The 20045-nt window shown below is 45.4% G+C and overlaps 2 protein-coding genes and 5 non-coding genes across 9 annotated transcripts in view; 3 read left to right on the top strand and 4 right to left on the bottom strand.

Moving 5' to 3' along the window:
- myo1b (myosin IB) overlaps nt 1-7670 on the top strand; it is a 53716-nt gene extending 46046 nt beyond the window's left edge. The window contains exons 24-32 of one of the 3 annotated variants that reach the window (XM_076159038.1): nt 434-520; nt 1674-1760; nt 2993-3067; nt 3173-3307; nt 3410-3516; nt 4031-4163; nt 4482-4634; nt 5255-5385; nt 5490-7670. In XM_076159038.1, coding sequence (XP_076015153.1) covers nt 434-520; nt 1674-1760; nt 2993-3067; nt 3173-3307; nt 3410-3516; nt 4031-4163; nt 4482-4634; nt 5255-5385; nt 5490-5622 — 1041 coding nt within the window. In that variant the 3' untranslated portion in view covers nt 5623-7670. The remainder of the gene's footprint in view (nt 1-433; nt 521-1673; nt 1761-2992; nt 3068-3172; nt 3308-3409; nt 3517-4030; nt 4164-4481; nt 4635-5254; nt 5386-5489) is intronic. The other 2 variants (XM_076159036.1, XM_076159037.1) reach the window with 2 other exon arrangements.
- A 1820-nt stretch (nt 7671-9490) lies between these two features.
- Nucleotides 9491-9572, bottom strand: trnas-aga (transfer RNA serine (anticodon AGA)). Its single transcript has one exon. It is a non-coding gene; the product is annotated as a tRNA-Ser (tRNA).
- A 199-nt stretch (nt 9573-9771) lies between these two features.
- Nucleotides 9772-9853, bottom strand: trnas-aga (transfer RNA serine (anticodon AGA)). The gene has a single exon. It is a non-coding gene; the product is annotated as a tRNA-Ser (tRNA).
- Nucleotides 9854-11746: 1893 nt separating this feature from the next.
- On the bottom strand, nt 11747-11828 carry trnas-aga (transfer RNA serine (anticodon AGA)). The gene has a single exon. It is a non-coding gene; the product is annotated as a tRNA-Ser (tRNA).
- Nucleotides 11829-12057: 229 nt separating this feature from the next.
- On the bottom strand, nt 12058-12139 carry trnas-aga (transfer RNA serine (anticodon AGA)). The gene has a single exon. It is a non-coding gene; the product is annotated as a tRNA-Ser (tRNA).
- Nucleotides 12140-13598: 1459 nt separating this feature from the next.
- Nucleotides 13599-13680, top strand: trnas-aga (transfer RNA serine (anticodon AGA)). The gene has a single exon. It is a non-coding gene; the product is annotated as a tRNA-Ser (tRNA).
- Nucleotides 13681-17929: 4249 nt separating this feature from the next.
- Nucleotides 17930-19629, top strand: LOC143007770 (uncharacterized). Its single transcript, XM_076159225.1, has 3 exons — nt 17930-18389; nt 18936-19093; nt 19306-19629. The coding sequence occupies exons 1-3, from the start codon at nt 17930-17932 to the stop codon at nt 19627-19629; spliced, it is 942 nt and encodes a 313-aa protein (XP_076015340.1).
- The last annotated feature ends 416 nt before the right edge of the window (nt 19630-20045 follow it).

Here is a 20045-nt window from a genome sequence, read left to right on the forward strand (position 1 = left end):
TATGCAATGCCTGACAGCTACCATCATCTTATCAGCACTTACCGGATTCTATGTTATCATTTCAGATATTTTCTTGGCAGCTGTTAATGATCAATATTTTATTCCATGCTCTCACTGCCTCTTTGTGATAACGTATCAAAGTGCTGTCTGGCAAACACAAAGGCGCCTTATTGACCTCAGACGATCTGATGTTTGCCCAGAACATCTCACCATAGTCACGTGGCCTCCGTACCAACACGGAGAGTCTAAACGGCGCTGTCGCGTTCGTGTTTCCCTCCCAGTGTTCCACCTCGTTGACATGTTACTGTTGTTAGGTCGACGTCTCTTCCGTGTTGCTTTTGTACACCCACGCACACTCATTTGGAACACTGAATCTGCTGATGTTAATTGAAAATTAACCTCCTCCACAACCAACCCCTCCGCTCCCCATCAGGCCCGGAGAGAGCTGCGTCAGCTGAAGCAGGACGCCCGGAATAAACACGCCGTCTCGGTCATTTGGGCCGGCTGGCAGGGCACCAAGGTATTTGGGAAGCCTGTCGACCTGGCGTGAACTGCGTGACTCGCCGTCTCCATCCCCCATTACCATTCCACTTCGTTTATACCAGAGTTAACCATACACCCTCTTTCATGTCCGTACACACACTCCATCATCCAGTGGGTATGCATGCATGCTGGAGTGGAGAGGATTTACTTGGACGGTCAATAGATTATTATAATTTTAAGACCATTAAGCTCCAGACGCCCCTGGACCAAGGAGTCCAGTCACACACACACACACATCTCTTCCTGTCATTGGATGTGTGTGTGTTCTTTCCAGAGAAATGGGACCAAGTCATTGTTTTGCACATAAGTCTCAAGGAATCCATGAACTGAGACGTTTACACGCTAGACTAAATCCATTTCGAATTTTATGTACAAACCATTTTAATCCAATTAAATTATCTTAAGTGCACCAACAAGTAGATAGTTTTTTTCTAACTTACGTACTTGCTTCAAAGAAGAAAGCATGCTCCTGCTGTTGGCTCCTGCTCTACATACATGCACTCTAACAATCCCTAGTAAAGACGAGCAAGGCACAAATGTGAACTGACGAGACTTGAACCCATGACCGGTTCCCATTCCTGGTGCTTCCAGCTTCTTTTGCCTCACCGCTGCCTGCTGCTTGCTGCCTGCTGCCTGCTGCTTGCTGCCTGCTGCCTGCTGCTTGCTGCCTGCTGCTTGCTGCCTGCTGCCTGCTGCTTGCTGCCTGCTGCTTGCTGCCTGCCTCTCTGCTCTGTCATGGATGCATGCTTACACTTTGCTCGCTGATTGACTCGTTGCATTTCTTGTAAAACCTTTTTTTGTTGTAGTTAGCCATGTTTGGATCCTTTGAGGCGTCGCCTCCTGCCTGACGTGTGACTGACACTCCGCCTGTTACACTTCAAAGTTTCTTTTGCAGTTTCCTGATGAATGATCATAATGACCATAGTGTCCAGTGCCGTATTCATCTGAAGGTTGGCGCTCTTCCGCCCCCCCTGAATGCCTCACACAGGGCTTGTGTGCCGTGTGTATGTGTGTGTGTGTGTTTGTGTGTGTTTGCTTGCCTCAAGCAAAACGGGTTTCGCCCTCCTCCTTCTCATCTTCCCTTGCTTCATTTGTTCCCGCTCTCCCCTTTCTCCTCCCACCCTGAACAGGCTCGCAGGGAGCTGAGGCGGCTGAAAGAAGAGGCCAGGCGTAAGCATGCCGTCGCTGTGATTTGGGCCTACTGGCAGGGACTCAAGGTACCTTACCAGCCCCCACCCGGCTGCAGCCCCTCACCAAGTCTCACCGCCACGCTCATCACCACCTCCTGACCCTCGTTATCCTCCTCAGCCACCCTCGTTTAGGAAGCCTGTGTCTTTAAGCCTGCCGAGCTGCAAAATAGTGTTCCCTTGACCCAAGCAAGTTGGGATTAGATGAGGTTATTAGTCAGCGTGCAACTCCTATTATTGTTGCAGCTCTATTTTGGAGATGGAAACTAAATAACTACCAAATTCCCCTTGAAAGCATAGTATTAATGCAGTAGAATGGTAAAGGGCGTACTCATTAAGCCACAACCTGGTGCTACTTCAAAGGTTGGAACAGCAGAACCAGATTGGCTGCCGTGCTGCTTTAAATGGAATGTTCCTGCACTCCTCAGCATCTGACCTCGGTGTTCAAACCCCTTGTATTTAGCGTTAACCGGACTTACCTGCAGTAATCTGAATTTAATGTGTAAACTGGGCGGATTGCCCTTTTGAGAAGTCAGGTCAGACACTCCCTTTGAAGTTTGATACTGTGGTCCGAGGTTAATAAAGTGGAAGGAAGCCTCCTGCACATTTTCCTCTTGTACAGAATAGGCAGCTATGACATGGTTAACCCCCCCCCCCCCCCCCCCCCCCCCCATAATCCCAAAGCTTCTGATAAAGTAATAAATCATTCCTTGATGGAAGCTTTTTTTGGCCCTGCACATTCAGACTCACTGAGCAGAGACTGTCTGTCCGTCTGTCTCCATCTGATCTGTTCTTCTCTCTAGAAGTCTCTCCACTGGCATGCTCAACTGTGCAACTAACCATACACATCCACTTTGTTGTTGTTTTTCCTCTTTGTTGTCTTTAGGTGTGTGACGTGTGTGTGTGTGTGTGTGTGTGTCCTACTTCTTGGTGATTATGTATTGAGGTTTGTTGAGTTTTGAGAGGAGCGGTTCTCATCATGCTGATGGTTTATTGCATTGTTAATCTTCCCCTCACAGTGCACCTGTTTAAACCTCCATCTGTGTGATTAAGGTCTGCATGAAGGTCGTCTGCCGTGACCACCGTTGTGTTTTCACTCAGGAGCTGTCTGGTCCAGTTGATTGTGTGTCACTAACCAAACCTCTGTTGTTCTGCCTGTGTCTGCTCGTGTATAAAGTCTTCTCCTTTCAGTTTTTGGTTGCCTGTTCCACATCTAATTCATAAGTCAACACATGGATGATTTGACGTCTTTGTGTGAACAGGTCCGCAGGGAGTACAGGAAGTTCTTCAGGGCAAACGCAGGCAAAAAGATCTACAATTTCACCATCCAGAGGATTGTAAGTAGGGCTGAAAGTTAGTTTGGTAATTCATCTGAAAATGGAGATAATTGTACTCGGATTCCTTTTTACCTCCGGTACTCACACACATGTCTGTGTGTACAGCTGCAGAAATACTTCCTGAGCCTGAGGAGCACCCTACCCTCCATGTCACCCATAGACAAAAACTGGCCACCCAGGCCTTACATGTTCCTGGATGGAGTCCACTCAGAGCTGCGGCGAATCTTCCACCTCTGGAGGGTCAGTAACCACGGCGATGTGTCTCCTGTCTGTCCCAGTTATCAACATTCAAATCGGCTGATTGTGCAAGCAGCTGGTGTGTAACTGTGTCCTTGTGTTTAGTGCAAGAAATACAGGAGCCAGTTCACAGACGAGAAGAAGGCGGTGTACGAGGAAAAGCTAGAGGCCAGCGAGATCTTCAAGGATAAGAAGGCTCTCTACCCCAGCAGGTACTGCAAAGTCAGAGTGGAGACGTCCCCAGGTAGTGTTGATGAGCTTGTAGGTGAACCTCTCAGCCAACCAGGTCCCTCTGATGCTGCTTTGATGGGCCACCTGTAGTGTGAGCTTGGTTTAGCTGGTTTGACTCCTCCGCTCTGGGCACAAGCCTGTCAAAAAGTAAATATAGAACATCTTAAACACAATATTTATGGTCCACCAGCACATCCTGTGTTTGAGCACACAGGAGGTAGACCGTGCAGTGTGACATGGGAAAGACTGACAGCCAATCAGAAGCCAAGCTGAGTGGTCATAAATGCAACAGCTGTGGCAGCATTTACAAAGTTTGTTGACTCAGTCACATTTGATCGCAATATTTCCAGTTTAGAGTCTGGCAAATCATAAAAGGGATTGGCTCTTTCGGCTAAATGTGCCCTGTAAAATGTGTTTGTGTGATTTCATCCATCCATCAGTCTCATGTGTGGGGTACTGTGAGTGTTAAGGTTTCTTCCCTTGTTCCCCCCTCAGTGTGAGTCAGCCATTCAGAGGAGACTACCTGGAGATCAGCAAGAACCCCAAGTACCAGAAACTCAACAGCTCCGTGGAGGAAAAGGTTCTGCTGGCCGACGTGGTTAACAAGATCAACCGGGCCAACGGCAAGGTAAGGAAGACGAGACGCTCCAACCAAAGCATTCAGTCTGCATTCAGCCTTCAGTCTGCCTGAAGGCGCCACTGAAGTGCTAAATGTGAGCTTTTTTGCGGCCTATCTCTAGAGCCTTGCCATGTTCGAAAAACATAGTTGAGCAGTAAACATGTTGTTATTTGACCGTGCTCTGTAATGCTGGACACTAATTGGCTAATTTGGCCCGAGTTCCAGTCAGAAGTTATCTTGTCCTCTCCGTGCGCTCATCCTGTTCTTGTTCCTGTGCCTTTTGCCATGCGTGATGATGGGTAACACCTTGTGCTCCCCGGTCTCCAGGGCACCGCCCGGATATTCCTGCTCACCAAGAACGGCGTGCTCCTGGCCGACCAGAAGACGGGCCAGGTGAAGGCTAGCGTCCCCCTGCCCGACCTCACCAGCGTGTCGGTCAGCACGCAGAGCGACGGCTTCTTTGCCCTGCGACTCAAAGAGGTGAGAGAGGCATTTACACTCATTCCTGTTCGTTTGTTTAAAAAGTAGCTTACTGTGGGTTTAAAATGTGAATGTGCTCCATGTGAAACACATCAGTTGTCTTCCAGTCAGTGATGAGTCACCTAAGTTGAACTCAAAGGAAATTGTGGGTAGAAATGGAAAACTGAAACCTCCAAAGAAAGCAGGAATGACCCACATGAGGCGTCGAGCTTCAGATCACTTTGGATTCTTTTCTTTTCTTTGACTTTACCTCTTAGTTATATTTAGACCTGCAAAAGTGTCTCATTCAGCGCTGCTACGACCAATCAATCATAATCCACCACAACATTTAAAGATTTAGTCTTCCATTCCAGTCTTTTGTTGGCAAGAAATAAACAAAAGTCTTGTGTGCTGTCTTGATTATTCAATTGTAATCTATCAGTACATTTAATTAGAAATGATTTAAAAAAATACATGGGTTAGATTTATTCCAATGGATAAGTTTGACTCGTCCATATCAAAGTTTCCACACTGTATTTACATGTACAAATATTGATTAATAATCCGATCAATGGATTATAGTATCATAGAATAGTCACTAGTTACAGCCCTGGTCTCATTACACTGTGTCTGTGTGTCAGGGGTCGGCCTCGGCTGTCAAAGGAGACTTTTTGCTCAGCAGCGAGCACCTGATCGAGATCATCACCAAAATCCACCGTGTGGGAGCCTCAGCTGCAGACCGGGAGCAGCTCAACATCGACATCTCAGACGAGTAAGCGAGCGTGAAGGTTTCTCTCCTGTTATTATTCTGGCCCGGGGATGTGATGTCTGCACGGAGCTTTAATAACCCCGCGGTCCTACGTCTCTGTCCCGCAGGTTTCTGGTGCAGTTCAAGCAGGACAAAGTGTGTGTGAAATTCATCCAGGGGGCCCCGAAGAACGGCAACAGCGCCTCCTGCAAACGCAAGAACAACCGCCTGCTGGAGGTGTCGGTGCCCACAACAGCGTAACACGGAAGCCCTCCTCCACCCTCGGTGCTGCTCTTGAGTGCTCAGATTTGAGGACAGTAAAGCACCAAACCACCACCATCACCCACCATCAACATCTGGCCTCAAGCAGCATCTCCCTGTCCTCCCCCCTAACCCCCCCTCCTTCTCTCCCCCAAGTGCAGTTATTTGCCATACATTGTTGTTTCTCCCCCCCTTCAGTCTCTTGTGATCAGATTTACAGAGGCACCACTACAGCTGTAAATAAGTGCCACTCTTTGGCGGTGAAAGCCTTTTTAATGGGTTGCATGCCATAGAAATTTGGTTCAAAGTATTTCGAGGTGTTTTGTAAAACTGGAGTGAAGAGAGGAAGACGAAAGAGCGGAGAAGGACTTCCAGCGCGTATAACCAATGTTGACCATCGTGACGGCCGACCGCGGAACCGTCTTCAGAGAGACGTCGGGGGAGGGGGTCGAGAGGTCGGCCGCGGACGACCTCGCCTCGTCGATTGCTTCACGGTGATATTTCACGTCGGGAACAGGCAGATGTTTACTTTAGCAACGACTGCACACCACTTTCAGCAGCGTCAACAAAGACAAAGGAGATGGTCTGTAAAAAAAGAAAAAAAAAGGGTTTGATTGTACGTCGTCTGTCTGTATTTCTGGCGCTCCCGAACCGTCAGATGTCATGAATAACCCGGTCATTGTTAAACCACTTTTGTATCCACCGTTCCTCTTGTGCCATGGAGCGACCCCGTGTCCTCCCAGGGCTCCTCTGACCTGTCACGCGTGTCGGTGTACCATGTAGATCTAGAAGAACCATTTCGGTGATTGAACTCTATTCAGTTACTTGCGAATTGATGATATCGATGCCAAACAGTCTTTGAATAGGGAGGCTTTCTCCCCGCCGTGGTGTTTTCTTCTTCTACGCTTGTTTGACGGCACTGCACATGTGATCAAATCCCACTTTGTAAACCTGCGCTTTTGCAGTGCCTGTCCCTATAAACACTCTCTCAAATATCATGTATGTGTGCCCTCTTTCAAAAGGAGCGGGATCGACGTTCCAGGAATCAGGATAAGGTCTCCACCAATTCAAAGTCGATCCCTTTATCAATATCGTGTGTGTGTGTGCAATAAATGAGTACGGTTTCTGTCTCGATGATTCGCTTCCTGCAAATACATTAGGTTAGAACTTAGCGGCCTCGTTGTGTCCCTGTGCTAGTCGCTCAAACTCGTACCATAAGCTGTACATATAGGCTCTGAGCTGTGGGCCCTGGTGTGGAAGAGAGGCTTTATATTCTAATATTTCTTGCTGTGTTTGTGGAAAAAAAAGAAGCTGTTTGTGCCGCTGAAGCTGGAGTCGTTACGTGCAGCACGCCACCCTCTCTGGCCCGAGGTTGATGTTTCACAGGGAAACTCTAAACATTCACGACACAAACACATATTCTTGATACAAAGACAGAGAGAGAGAGAAAGAGAGAGACTTGGACCAGTTACAGCTTTTCCTGTCTGGTGCGTTTGTGTAAAAGATTTGTTATACTTATATTTACATACAAGCCAGTTTTGATTCACGCCGGAGAGTTGCTATATTTTCAGGTATATCGATGAGCGTGTTCTTTAAGAGCAGACGGAGGGTTTTGTACCGTTTCTAAAGTCGACTATTTGACAGCGTGGAGGGAATAATGAAGCCAAACTCGGTCTCGTCACAGTTCACAAACAGGTTTCCTGGTTTTTACGGTTCAGTGTGTATTTTTTTAAATGTCACCGACGACAGGGATTTGAGAAATCAGTTGTTCCTGTCTGTTGCACAGGAACGCTTCAGCTGAACGCCAGATTTATTTGTTCTTGATTCTGCACAGCTTGAGATTTAAAAATGTGTTTTTTGCAGTCTTTCTCCTACTCTTAGTATATGAACAATGCTAGAACTGCAAACTTGATGTAAGCATTCTTGTTGTGTGCCTCATGTTTAACCTGTGCTGAAACAGAATACACAAATGTTTCAATTGAACTCAATGTAAACATTTACAGTTAATCTTTCTTTTTTTAAATTAAATAAAATTCAGTCATAAATAACGAGGTATTCTGGGATGTTTGTCATGAACCCAAAGAAGGTGAAGGTGAGACGGATGGCGGTCAGGCTAAGAAAAGGCCTGAAGCATTGGCTGTTTGGGAACCATTATGTTTTTTTAATTTCTTAATGGTATAAATTGTACAATAGAAATAGACTATTATTTTGAAAATCCCACATATCTACTGTAGTGGCAGTGGCCTACATTTATTTCAATGGATCATTTTAACTCACACATACCAAATCGGATATCTGAGTAGTTCTGATTGGGAAGTTAACTTTCTCCTTCTTGGTTCATCATCAGATGATCTATAGTGGCTTTCCAAGGGTGAAGATGTGTTATAAGTTGAGAACCTTAGGAGAGTTGTCCAAGCTTGCTTCCCTCTGCAGGACGCGGCTTGAATGAGACGCAGCTCGTGGCTCTTTTATATACAATGTGTGGATTTTACATCTTAACCCAACATGCAGCACATCAGATGGTTAAACCTCACATTCCTGAGTTGCGATTTATCAGCATTATCAACGTGGGGGTGGGCCGGGACTCGGGGTGCTCGGGCAGTGGGGGGTGGATAGCCATGCCTTGTAGTCTAACATCTGGCCAGATGTTTTCCATCACATCTGGGGAGAGTTGTCCTGGGTTAAATTCTGCGGCTCGGGGAGAGCTGCCGGCAACAGGTCTCCGGGGAGCAGCTCTCAGATTGTGCACAGAGTGGTAAAAATAGCAAGTCATTTTGGGCTGCCTTGTTCCTGGTTCCCACCAACGACAGGCTGGGAAAGGAAGGAGGAGCCCCTGGTCTCCCTGTGGATACTCAGGCCTCAGTGGGAGTGTCAAGGAGCTGCACAATGCATGATCCTGTCCCTTCAAAGCCTGGAGCATTCAGTGACACACATTTGCAACACAGTCCTGCAGCCACAACTCCTCCCACATGCGAACATGCAAGATACAATATGAGTGACAATTCATGTGGTTAATCCCATTGTAATGTTTTGTATTTTGGAGTTTTTTCCTTTTTTGGCCATCATCAGTAGGTGGCGCTACAGAGTTGTGATATTTTTCACAAATGAGTGTTTCAACAGCGTTTCATTACTCTAACTTTAAACCTGCATCCTAGGAAATGTGGTTTCCAAAGTGTGGTTTGTGGGTCTCTGGAGGCCTCTGTTGTGGTTGTGGAGTATTTATTCTGCTAAACATGCTTTCAGTGCAGGCATACATTAACAACAATAAACACAGCTGAGGATTACAAAGCTGTGCATCACAGCACACAGACGCACGGCACTGTTTGTGTCGAGAGGAGTAATGATCAGTTGGTCTTTGGCGACACCTAGTGGATCTAGTGGACAGTACCAGTATAGGACGAGTACTTTCGATTGCGATCCATCCATTTCAAGCTCTTTTTACCTTCTTTGTTTTACATTGGCGCTGTAATTGTAGAGCAATTTGAGTCCAACTACAATGTGTTAATGTATTAATGATAAAATAATAATTTCCATTGAGGGCTGCTGCAGGTTTGTGCTTCCACACGGACACTAGAGGTCAGGCACATCCAGCCTCTGCTCTGTCCTCCTTCACAGAGAGGAACACCTCGGTAACAGCACTAAAGTCTATCCGATGTGTGACATTAGAGAAGCAGATATGGAATATATGTATAATGTATAAAGCTGTGAGTTTTTAAAGGTCTTGTCTAAAGTCGGTTGGAGATTATTTTTCGGAGTACAATGCCCCGGATGTCAGTTTCCGCATTGGTGTTAATTTTGTAACACGTTTTGCACATTGGCTTTAACATTACTCTGCCTGTATTTACTTTCCGAACAAGAAAAATTTGAACGTTGTCGGCAGGATTCGAACCTGCGCGGGGAGACCCCAATGGATTTCTAGTCCATCGCCTTAACCACTCGGCCACGACAACTTATGAAAACACTTCGCTGTTCCGATCAGAGTGTATGTAAGTGTGCGCGTGTGTAGAACAGTTAAAAGCTAATTTGTTGTGACAGCTGCAGTAATCGGCACGAGTTTGGGAAGGATTACACAAAACCACTGGAGGGAGGTAGATGACTTCATGTTCATATTCGACACCATTGAGGTTCCGCCGTATAGAAAAAATTGGACGTTGTCGGCAGGATTCGAACCTGCGCGGGGAGACCCCAATGGATTTCTAGTCCATCGCCTTAACCACTCGGCCACGACAACTGCTGTAACCTCTGGAGAGGTCCGTGCATCGACTCTTTGTGTGTGTGTGTGTGTGTGTGTGTGTGCGTGCGTGCGTGTGCGTGTGCGTGTATGTTGATGTATTGCGTATGTATTGATTTTCCCTTGATTAAAAATGTGCTTATTTTTAAGGTATTTATTATTATGATTGTTATGTATTTTATATGTATTTATTTTGTTGTATTTTTCTTATTTTACAGTGAACTGATACATTCATTCCTTCATTCAGGAATATCAAAAAGCAAATCTCAGACTTTTATCCAGCTTGGTCCAGATATAATTGTATGAATTCCAAGTTTGTGTTGTTGGTTGGCTGTCTCTTGTATGTATGGATGCAGATAGACCTCTCCAACCTGCAAACCAAGTTTTCATTAAAGATCCGTGCATAATATCCAGACGACAGAGCAACATGAGTGAAAACATCAGCATATTAGGCGTGATGTGGCCTGTCTTGTGTGGCGTTAGATACAGGTCCCGTGGGAGCTGCTGGGACTTAACTGTATTGAAGGTGTTGATTTGATTATCGAGTGAGAGTTCAGGAGGTAGAAGTCAACACAGCAGCCACAAATCTATACGCTGTGATTTACCTTTAAGATCGAAAACAAACCAGTCGTCATTTAGAAAGTAAACGTCGAACTTTCAAGGACATTTGTGTTTTCGTCTTCATCTTCTTCTTCTAGCTCGGATGGTTCTTCTTCTTCTTCTTCTTCTTCTTCTTGCTCTTTTTTCTTATTCGTCTTTTGCTGGTTCTTTTTTCATCTCTCTTGACTGATGCAGGGACAGAAAGAACAAGAACACACGGGGAGAGAGAGAGAGGCTCAGAGAGAGAGAGGAAGATGAAGGCAGACCGAGTGGACAGGGACACAGATGAGGCTTTATGTGTGTGTCCTGGCAGTGTGTCAGGCTGTCTGGAGGGAGGGGCGGCGGGCTGGACCGGCTCTGATTAATGAGTGTTACTGGGTGGTGGAGAGTTTGCGTCCCCACTCACCCTTGTGTCACCGCAGCACTCAATGGCTTCATCAATTTGTGGCCATTATCACGTCAATAGGCAAGAATGGAGGGAGGAGGGGAGTTAAGGACAGGGAGGAGGAAAATGGGCTTTTCTGCACCATCTGTGGGCATTTGAACACAACACAAGCCGGGGTTCCCTCCCATGTAGACCGACCCAATGTACACTTATTTACATCCATGAATTAGTCTGATGCTTTAATCCAAAGCGAAGTGCAAGGACCGAACACCCCCCACCCCCACACACACACCCCCACTCACACACACACTGGGAGAACACGCTGAGCTGGAATTGAACCGGACACCTTCTTGAGATAGCAGCAGGGTTTTCGGAAAGTTTCATCACATAAACGTTTGTAGCAACTGAAACAAACCATCGCTATCTGTTTGCTCATTGATCGCAGGCTCGGCGTGTGTGTGTGAACCTAAGCAGCTGTGACACTGATATGGATAAGCAAATAGCTACACACACATCATTAGCTGCTCATTTACAGACATTAGGGCAGCTCAGTGACTGAACAGGCTTATACAGGAGTGTGTGTAGTGTCCTGACTGACCTTCAGCTACAGTGAAATGTGAGAAATGTGTTTGTAGAAATGAAATGAAACCAGAGTGTCAAACTTTGAGCTGCATTCAAATGTCACAGTGTCAAGAACAAGTCAGAGCTCCTTGTTGGCAGGATTCTCAACTGTGCCCAGAGAACCAAGCAGATTTGTAGTCCTTCGCCTTCATCGCTCGGGGACAACAACCACTGACCTTCTTGACATCCGCTGGCTCAAGTGTGCCTGCATGTGTGTGAACAAAAGTAGCTGTGACACTGATAAGCACATTATCATGGAATGCAGCCCTGCAGGTTTGAAAAATGCTCGTTGTCGGCAGGATTCGAACCTGCGCGGGGAGACCCCAATGGATTTCTAGTCCATCGCCTTAACCGCTCGGCCACGACAACTGGTATACAATGGTGTGTGCAAACTGGTTTCGGAGCTTGCCTGAGTGGTTCTGTATGTGTTTGTGTACGGTTTGGTTCAACCAAAGCTTAATGGGTTCTTGTCTCCATCACATGTAATCTGCAACTAAGTTGTGAAAAAGTTTAAGATTCAAACAGTTCTTGAATGTTATTTATGATCATGTTGCACTGAGTGTAAGTATCTCGCGTCATGAGTTTTGAAAAAGAACCACGTTGTCGGCAGGATTCGAACCTGCGCGGGGAGACCCCAATGGATTTCTAGTCCATCGCCTTAACCACTCGGCCACGACAACTTGCGTGCTGCAGATGGAATATTTCCCATCCTAGCCAAAGCTCTCTAGGAAGACCGGGGAAAAACTCCCAGGAAAACCGTAAGGTATAAGGAAAAAAGGATGAAACCTTGGGAGAGGCAATTCCAAGAGAGATTCCCTCTCCACTAATGGCAGGATATTCAATAGTACATAGAAATGTACTTGAGTCTCCCTGCACACGTTCGAATCCCCCCGACAATGAGCTTCTTTTCTAAACAACCAATAAAGACATTGTATGTCCATTAACGCAGCTAATTGGCGCGGCATGTAGTTATTTCATTAATGTAACTAAGTGATTTGTCTTGATTGCTATTAGTGGAGTAACATGAGGTGAAGGAGCAGACAAAGACAGCAGAGATGCTGACAGAAGGAGAACAAGAGGAGATGTATAGAATAAGGAGAGTGGAGATTGTAATTAGGGAGATGAAGTCTGCTGTTGTGTGGGACAACATATATCAGACAGTGACGGCTCCTCCTCTACGCCTGTCACTTCCTCCTCAGTAACAACCGCCAATTAAAGCAAAGCTAATTCCCCCGTTAACCCTTGAACACCCTCTGTGACCTAATCACCTCCCCTGCTGTGCGAGAACACGCCAGGCCCCCGCAAAGAGTCGAGCAGGATCCAGGAGAGATGTTTCAAAATGCATACACAACCTGTAAGCGCAGAGGCATCACCGTGGTTACCAGCAGTTCCTTCGCCTCCAACAGTAAAGCTGTGTTACAAGTTAGAGTGCTGGAAGAGGGACGAGAGACCAATGGATAGAGAGTTAGGCTATGTTTGGACACAGAGAGAGAGAGAGAGAGAGAGAGAGAGAGGGAGAGAGAGAGAGAGAGAGCTCTGATTAAACACAGCAAACATGAAATAGTGGGAGTGTCTGTGGACCACCAGGCTAATTGAACTGTCAGGTTTAATGTCTTCTTTGCTGTCCTCTCTGGACGGATTGAGGGAAAGAATGACAGAGACTAGATTAAAAAAAACGCAGTGAGGAGGCTGAGGAAATGATGGTGTGATGAAGAGGAGAGCTGTTATCACTCAGCGTGTGGTGGGATACTGAGCGTCAGAGGTCTCTCTCTCTGTGAGTGTGGGTTCTAATGTAAGGTTCTGTCACCTAAGATCTACTCTATGTATGATCATGTTGTGCAGCGACAGTGACAAGCGTCAAGTCAGTCATACAGATAAGACAAACAGACAGAGTGTAACTATCTCGTCTCTTCAGTTTTGAAAAGATCAAAAAACAAGCATGCATGTGGCACCAGGAGTTGCACAAAACATAGGTCAGAGGAAACCCCACTTCTGACTTCTGGCAAAGTTAATGAGACAAAGGAAGAAAGGAGATATCCAAAGGAATAAAACGTCACTAATAATATAACTCCTACAGCTGTATGGGTCACACGTGCATGTGGCTGGAGACGTCCCACTGAGTAACTGCTGTAGTCATAGGTTGTCGTGGCCGAGTGGTTAAGGCGATGGACTAGAAATCCATTGGGGTCTCCCCGCGCAGGTTCGAATCCTGCCGACAACGAGAACCTTTTCTCTACAATTACTAAAGATATGACATTTCCATCGATGCAGCTAATAAGCGCAAAAGGTCTGTGCCTTTCTCTCTCTCACTCTCGCTCCCCCTCAGTCAAGTCAAATGACTGGGTCAAAACATGCAGTAGCAAATTTAGTAAAAACTAAATAGTACTTTTATACATTTTAGTATTCCAGGTTTCAGCGGTTTACACTTGTTTACAAATTCCATACAAAACGTTTTCGTGTTAAATGAAGATGATATTTGGGCTTTCTGGGGGAATTCGACTCTCCTTAGCATCCTGCGACTCCCACAGAGCAACAGATGTTTAACTCTTCCATCCCGCCACCACTCGGCGGCCCGTCCCTGCCCCTGTCTTTGTGTGTCCAGCAGCTCTACGTGTGTCTGTCCCCTCCTCTCATTCACACACCGCAGCTTAGGACTAATTAACTCTGTTGCCTCTGTTGTCTCCTCTCCTCTCCTCTCCTCTCCCCTTTCTCCTTTCCACTTCTGCCCCCAAGCTTAATCTCATTGTACTGTCATCTTCACTGTTTACTGTGCTAAGTAATAATCAGCCAATCCTCCTGCTCCCCTCCTCTCTCTCCTCTTCCTCCTCCTCCGCTCCTCCCTCTTGTCCTCCTCATTATGTCTGGGTCTCAGTTGTTGACGGCTGTCATTAATCAAGTCGTTTTCAACAACGTTGAACCTTGCCACCCTGGACACCCATCTCCGTTTAACCAGGAAATATTGTATTCCCCTGCGCTCCATTAGGCCAATTAGAGAAAAACGAGGCCCTGACAATAGATACAACAATAGAAGCCAAAAAGCAGATATTGGACTGGACAATACAACAATAGGACTCAGACCAGAAGAGAACAACAGGCTTTATCATATATCGGTGTAGGATTTGGGGGAATTTTCCTCTGGGCCTCATGTCCCCTGGGATTCATCGTCATATTTGACTTTATTTAATGGACCTCATAAAATACATGAGGCCCTTTACATCTGCCAGCCTGAACACCTACAACTGAACCTTTCACTGGAATATAGCAACTGCTGGCAGTTCTGAAACATGGACAATCTCACATGTTACACTTAATATAAAAATACATGTAAATATATTGAGCAAACATTCTCATCCGTGTCCATTTTTGTCATATATTACGTTATGATGTCTTTGGTTTTTGCATAGGATTGGAAACTAAAAACAGTAAAAACAAATGGGACATAAATCCAAGCGCACTTTCACCTTCTTCTCTTCTCTTCAATTAACAACATTGACTATTATTGGTAATCAATGACTGAATATTGATTCTATCTAACTATTCACTTGCTTTAATTGCACCCTGAGTTAAACTGTCCTCCTGTGGTCCTCCTCCATTGACCTTGACACATTCTGCCTTATATTCACTCATGCTCATAGTTATGCACGTGGATGCGCTTCATTCTATCTATAATACAGGATTATTCACATTGGAATCCTTCTATATTGAGCTTTAATGTCTCTTCTCTTGTCTCCATATTCTTGCTGGTGTGCTGTTATGGTGTAATCTGCTTCCCCTCCTGACAGAATCGCCCACCGAGTTAACCTCTGTCACATTTGTGTATGAATAGAAGCTAAATGAATGGATCTTTTACAGCCGAGCCCATGGGTGGGGAGCTGATCTGTGTTGCCTTGGTTTGCTCTCAGTGTTGTTCCCGTGTGTGTGTGTGTGTGTGTGTGTGTGTGTGTGTGTGTGTGTGTGTGTGTGTGGGCTCGTCTGCTCTCCTGTCTGTGTGTGTATAAGGTTACTCTGACTCCAAAGTGGCAATTAGAAAACACTTCCAGCTCTTTAACACAACAGGTCTAACACCAACTTCTAATGCGTGGGGAGACATCTGGGCCTCCTGCTGATTTTGAACATACTTATTTACAGGGTACAACACTTTAGAGTATGGTAGCATGGTATGGTAACATAGTATAGTAGTATAGTTAGTAGTTTAGTAGCAAAGTTTTGAATCAAACCTCAAAACTGGACCAGCGCTGATTGTAACTGACTGATCAACATTAACCGTCAATGCAAAGTCATATCGACCATATTGAGATCAGCCCCGCTCGCCCTCTTACTCTCTCTCTCTGCACACACACATACACACACACACACACACATACGCACACAGACACACAGTATTATATTAATTAATGTCACTTTAAACAGATGACCAAATTTAGCCTTTTACAACTAAGTCTTCATTAAATTTTATTACTGGTTAAAAGTCACAAACCCAGCACCTCTTATCAGTAATTGCAGATGTGATGTTTGTCACCACGCACCATGCAGCGCACACACACACGCGCGCGCACACACACACGCGCGCGCACACACACACGCACGCACACGCACACACACACACACACACACACACACACACACACACACACACACACACACACACACACACACAGTGATGCACAACAAATATAATCCAGTGATCCAGTGCAGAGCTTCTTCACCTTGCATCCTATCAGGCATATCGTTCCTGTGTGTGATGACATTATACATTTTCTAAGGCAGGAGACAAATACCAACGCACATCCGTTCTCTAAATCATAAGATAAAAATGGAGCTGCTCTGTTACACTCTATAGTGTCTCTGTGTTGATTTCCTGGGAGTTTATCAGGACTGATAAGAGGCAGACGGAGGCCTGGGAAAGAACTGCTCTCACTTCAAAGACAAACACGCCAACACCTGCTGAACTACCAGCATATAAACCAAATGTAAGATTTATGCATATGTGTGTCTGTGTGTGTGTGTGTGTGTGTGTGTGTGTATGAAATATACTGCGGTAGATTACAAGAGTTCCACATCTTTTGGTTGTGCAATAAGGGAACAAATGGCAGATAGAATACAACCTACAGTACATAAATTACCTGATAAGGAGCGCTGGAGTTTGTGTCACCTGGCCAGACGTTGACTCATGCCTGGGTCTGGTTTGCAGGGGGAGAGAAAATGAGTTTGCAGTGTGTCACTTTATACGGCCGTTTATTGGCTGTGATGACAATAATCACACCGGCAATTACTGATAAGAGAGCTGGGTTTCTGTGAACTTTAACAGGTCATAAAGTTTAATGAAGACTTAGTTGTAAAATAATGAATTTCGTCATGCAAAAGTGAGGTTACTGTAATTGTGTGTGTGTATGTGTCTGTGAGTGTGTGTGTGTATGCTTGAGTGTGTAGGCAAGTAGTGCGTAAATGTGTGAGAATGGTACACTTCAACCTCACATACACACATAGCCTCAGACAGAGAGAAGGAGAGAGAGGAAAACAGGATTTATCACTTTGATGCAGAACATTTTCACAATAAACATTTGATTGTTATGCTTTCAATGCATTTAAAGCATCAATCTAGAATTAAACTGAATTAAAACTGAACTGAATGTAATTATGGAGGTGTATCACCGGTGTTGTTCTCTTTTTCTTCCAACAACTTCCGCATACTTCCACCTACAGACACCATTCAAACATCACAATGTTCAGAATATTCAGGACATTATTGCTTTCACTTTTGGTGCTCATATCTTTCATACTTTTTGAAATATTCAGCATTTTCCAGATTTTAAATCCCCTTTCTAATCTCTTCAAAATTTCTTCAGGCACTTAACTTCTAGATTTCTCTTCTTGAAATGTGACAATATTCAATTGATAGATACTTGGTTGCCATGGAATTTTTTTTGTTATTGTTCTTTTTACCGAGGGGAGAGGATTTTCTTATCAACTAGCTCTGTTATTTTTTTTGCGATATAAATTCTGCAAAATGCAAATTAAAGATAAAAACAATATTTAACGATCCCATATTTTTATTCTAACCAAATTGTTAAAAGCCTGCATTCTTTAGAGATTCATAATCTTTGTTTAGGCCGTCTATTTGAGAAAGTACTATTTTTATTGCGTGATAAAACGCTAATATTCCCACTGGTGTTCACACTTTGTTATTATTGTAAAATTCATTATAAAAACCTAATGATCCGTCCAGCAGAGTGTCCTGCTCTGGCCAATCATGACGCAGCAGACTGGAGCCTAATTGGTAATTGGTCAGCTCAGGGTTGGCGAGGCTTTACGCACAGAGCTCGGGTGGAAGCGAGCCAGACAGAACAAATCACCTCAGCACAGACGCAAGGCACTAATCTGATGGCAGCAGTTTAAACAGCCTGCGAGTTCATAAAGCAGATTTCCACGTGAGGAACTTTGTTGAAACGCCTGCAGGTGTGTCAGGAACTATGGCTTCCTCCATGGAGAGGTCCAAAAACTTCCGCATCGACGCGCTCCTGGCCCATGATGTGGAGCACCGGGCGGACCGGGACGATGCTTCCCCGCGGTCTTACAGCAGGAGCCCCAGCGGCAGCCCCGTGTCGTACCGGGGCTCAGAGACTCCCTCACCCCGCTCCAACCCGAACACGACGTCTCCAGGCCGGACAGGAGCTCTGCCGCAGCCGCCTTTCAACTTCTGCCAGCCGGGCTTCGCCGCTCTGCATCACGGGGGGCTCCAGGGAATGTACGCCCACTCCGTGTCCCATTTCGGGGTGTTCGGTGGGCATCACCCCGCCTTCATGTACCCGGGGTTCGGTCAGCTGCTTCAGCCCAGCGCGGAGCAGCTGAAGGGGGCAGCGATGGCCGGGACGCTCCCGTTAGAACCCTGGATCACAGCCGGGCTCATACCCAGACTGGGGGAATATGGAGGTGAGGAGAATACGAGTGTTAATACTAGTTTTGTTTTTATAGTAACTGCAGCTATTTAAACTATTGAACCCTTAAAAAATGATCAAACAATGCACTTTCAAATCTTATTTCTGCAGTCCAGGATGGTTGTACATTCGTTTAATCAGGGTGCTGCTTTTAGTTAATAATTGATCTTTATTTGCCTATATTTATTGAGCTAAAGCCCCACAGTGGAGTATAAACCAGCTAGTCTGGAGCCTTTATTTGCTATAAACAAGACAGTTTATCTCATACAAATAACAGCACATTCACAGTAAAGGTAACACCTGAACTGGACACTTCATCACTTAATCAAATGATAACATTACAGTGTTTTCATTAAGGTAATGGAGCTCTGCGGTGTTTTATTGCCCCACCAAAGTAATATCCTCTCACCCTGGCCGCACATTAACGCAGCAATAAATGTTAATAGTCCGACAAGCCTAATGCAATCAAACTAAGAAAACATGGGCTATTAATTTGAGAATCCTTTTCCATGATTCCTCTGTCTGCTCTCCTTGTTTCCAGCTCAGACCCAGGCTGGGTTATTAAAGTGCAGGAGGCCCAGGACAGCTTTCACCAGCCAGCAGCTGCTGGAGTTAGAAAACCAGTTCAAACTCAACAAGTACCTGTCCAGGCCCAAACGCTTCGAAGTGTCCACATCCCTCATGCTGACCGAGACTCAGGTGAGACACAGACTGACATTTCTAATATGGTCATGCTTTTTTTCCTTTTTGTTTAATAGATTTGTATAGGTTTGCATTGCAGTGTAAAAGCTAGAAATTATAAATACTGATCCAGGGGCCCTCATGCATCTTGTTTTAGGAACATTCAGACTTATTAGAGGACATAACCAGGAAATAATGTTTTGTTCATGATTCTCCTCATTTAACCCCAGGTAAAGATCTGGTTCCAGAACAGACGTATGAAGTGGAAACGGAGTCGCAAAGCCAAGGAACACGCGAGCCAGTCCTCCTCGCTGGCTGACACAGAGAGACACAGAGTGAGCAAATCACAGAGCGACGCTCACAACTCCAGTCTGGAGGACGGAGAGGACCTGGACAGGGAGGAGGACGAGGAAGACAACGTGTCAGGGGCAGGTTTGCTAGGCTCTGCAGGCCTCTCGAGGCACGCCGGAGCAGAATCGGAGAACTACAGCTCCTACTCCGAAGACGAGCTGGAGGGGGGAAGCCCAGGGAGAAGTAGAGGAGTGTTCCCGTAGAGGAGCAGGTCAAAGTTCTTTTATTGTACTCCTTTGTTAGATTATTGCTCTTGGGAAGACAATGCACAATGGAGGTGCAGGCAAACACGGTGGCATTAAGTGGATCGTTCCTTTTTCCCAGTGAAACCCATAGTGCCATATGTGTCATCGGCAATAAACTCATTTATCTGTGAATGAAGTATAGCACTTCCATGAAAGGTAACAGTTGATAACCAGGGAGGAGAATAATAAATAACTAGGTGCACTGTGTCACTATGTCATTTATGTGTGCCTCCAGGTCTGTTACAAAAGCGGGGATGCAACAATCTGCCAATAAAGTAAAGCCTTGTTTTTATTTATTTATTTGAATTCTAATTATCCAGTTCAAAAGTTGCAGCATCATAATTCCATTTTGGTTAAAGCTGCTGAAGTATATT

Source organism: Genypterus blacodes, unplaced genomic scaffold, assembly GCF_046128005.1.
Source record: "Genypterus blacodes isolate CSIRO-AG114 ecotype Tasmania unplaced genomic scaffold, CSIRO-AGI_Gbla_v1 ptg000093l_1, whole genome shotgun sequence".
NCBI lineage: Eukaryota > Metazoa > Chordata > Actinopteri > Ophidiiformes > Ophidiidae > Genypterus > Genypterus blacodes.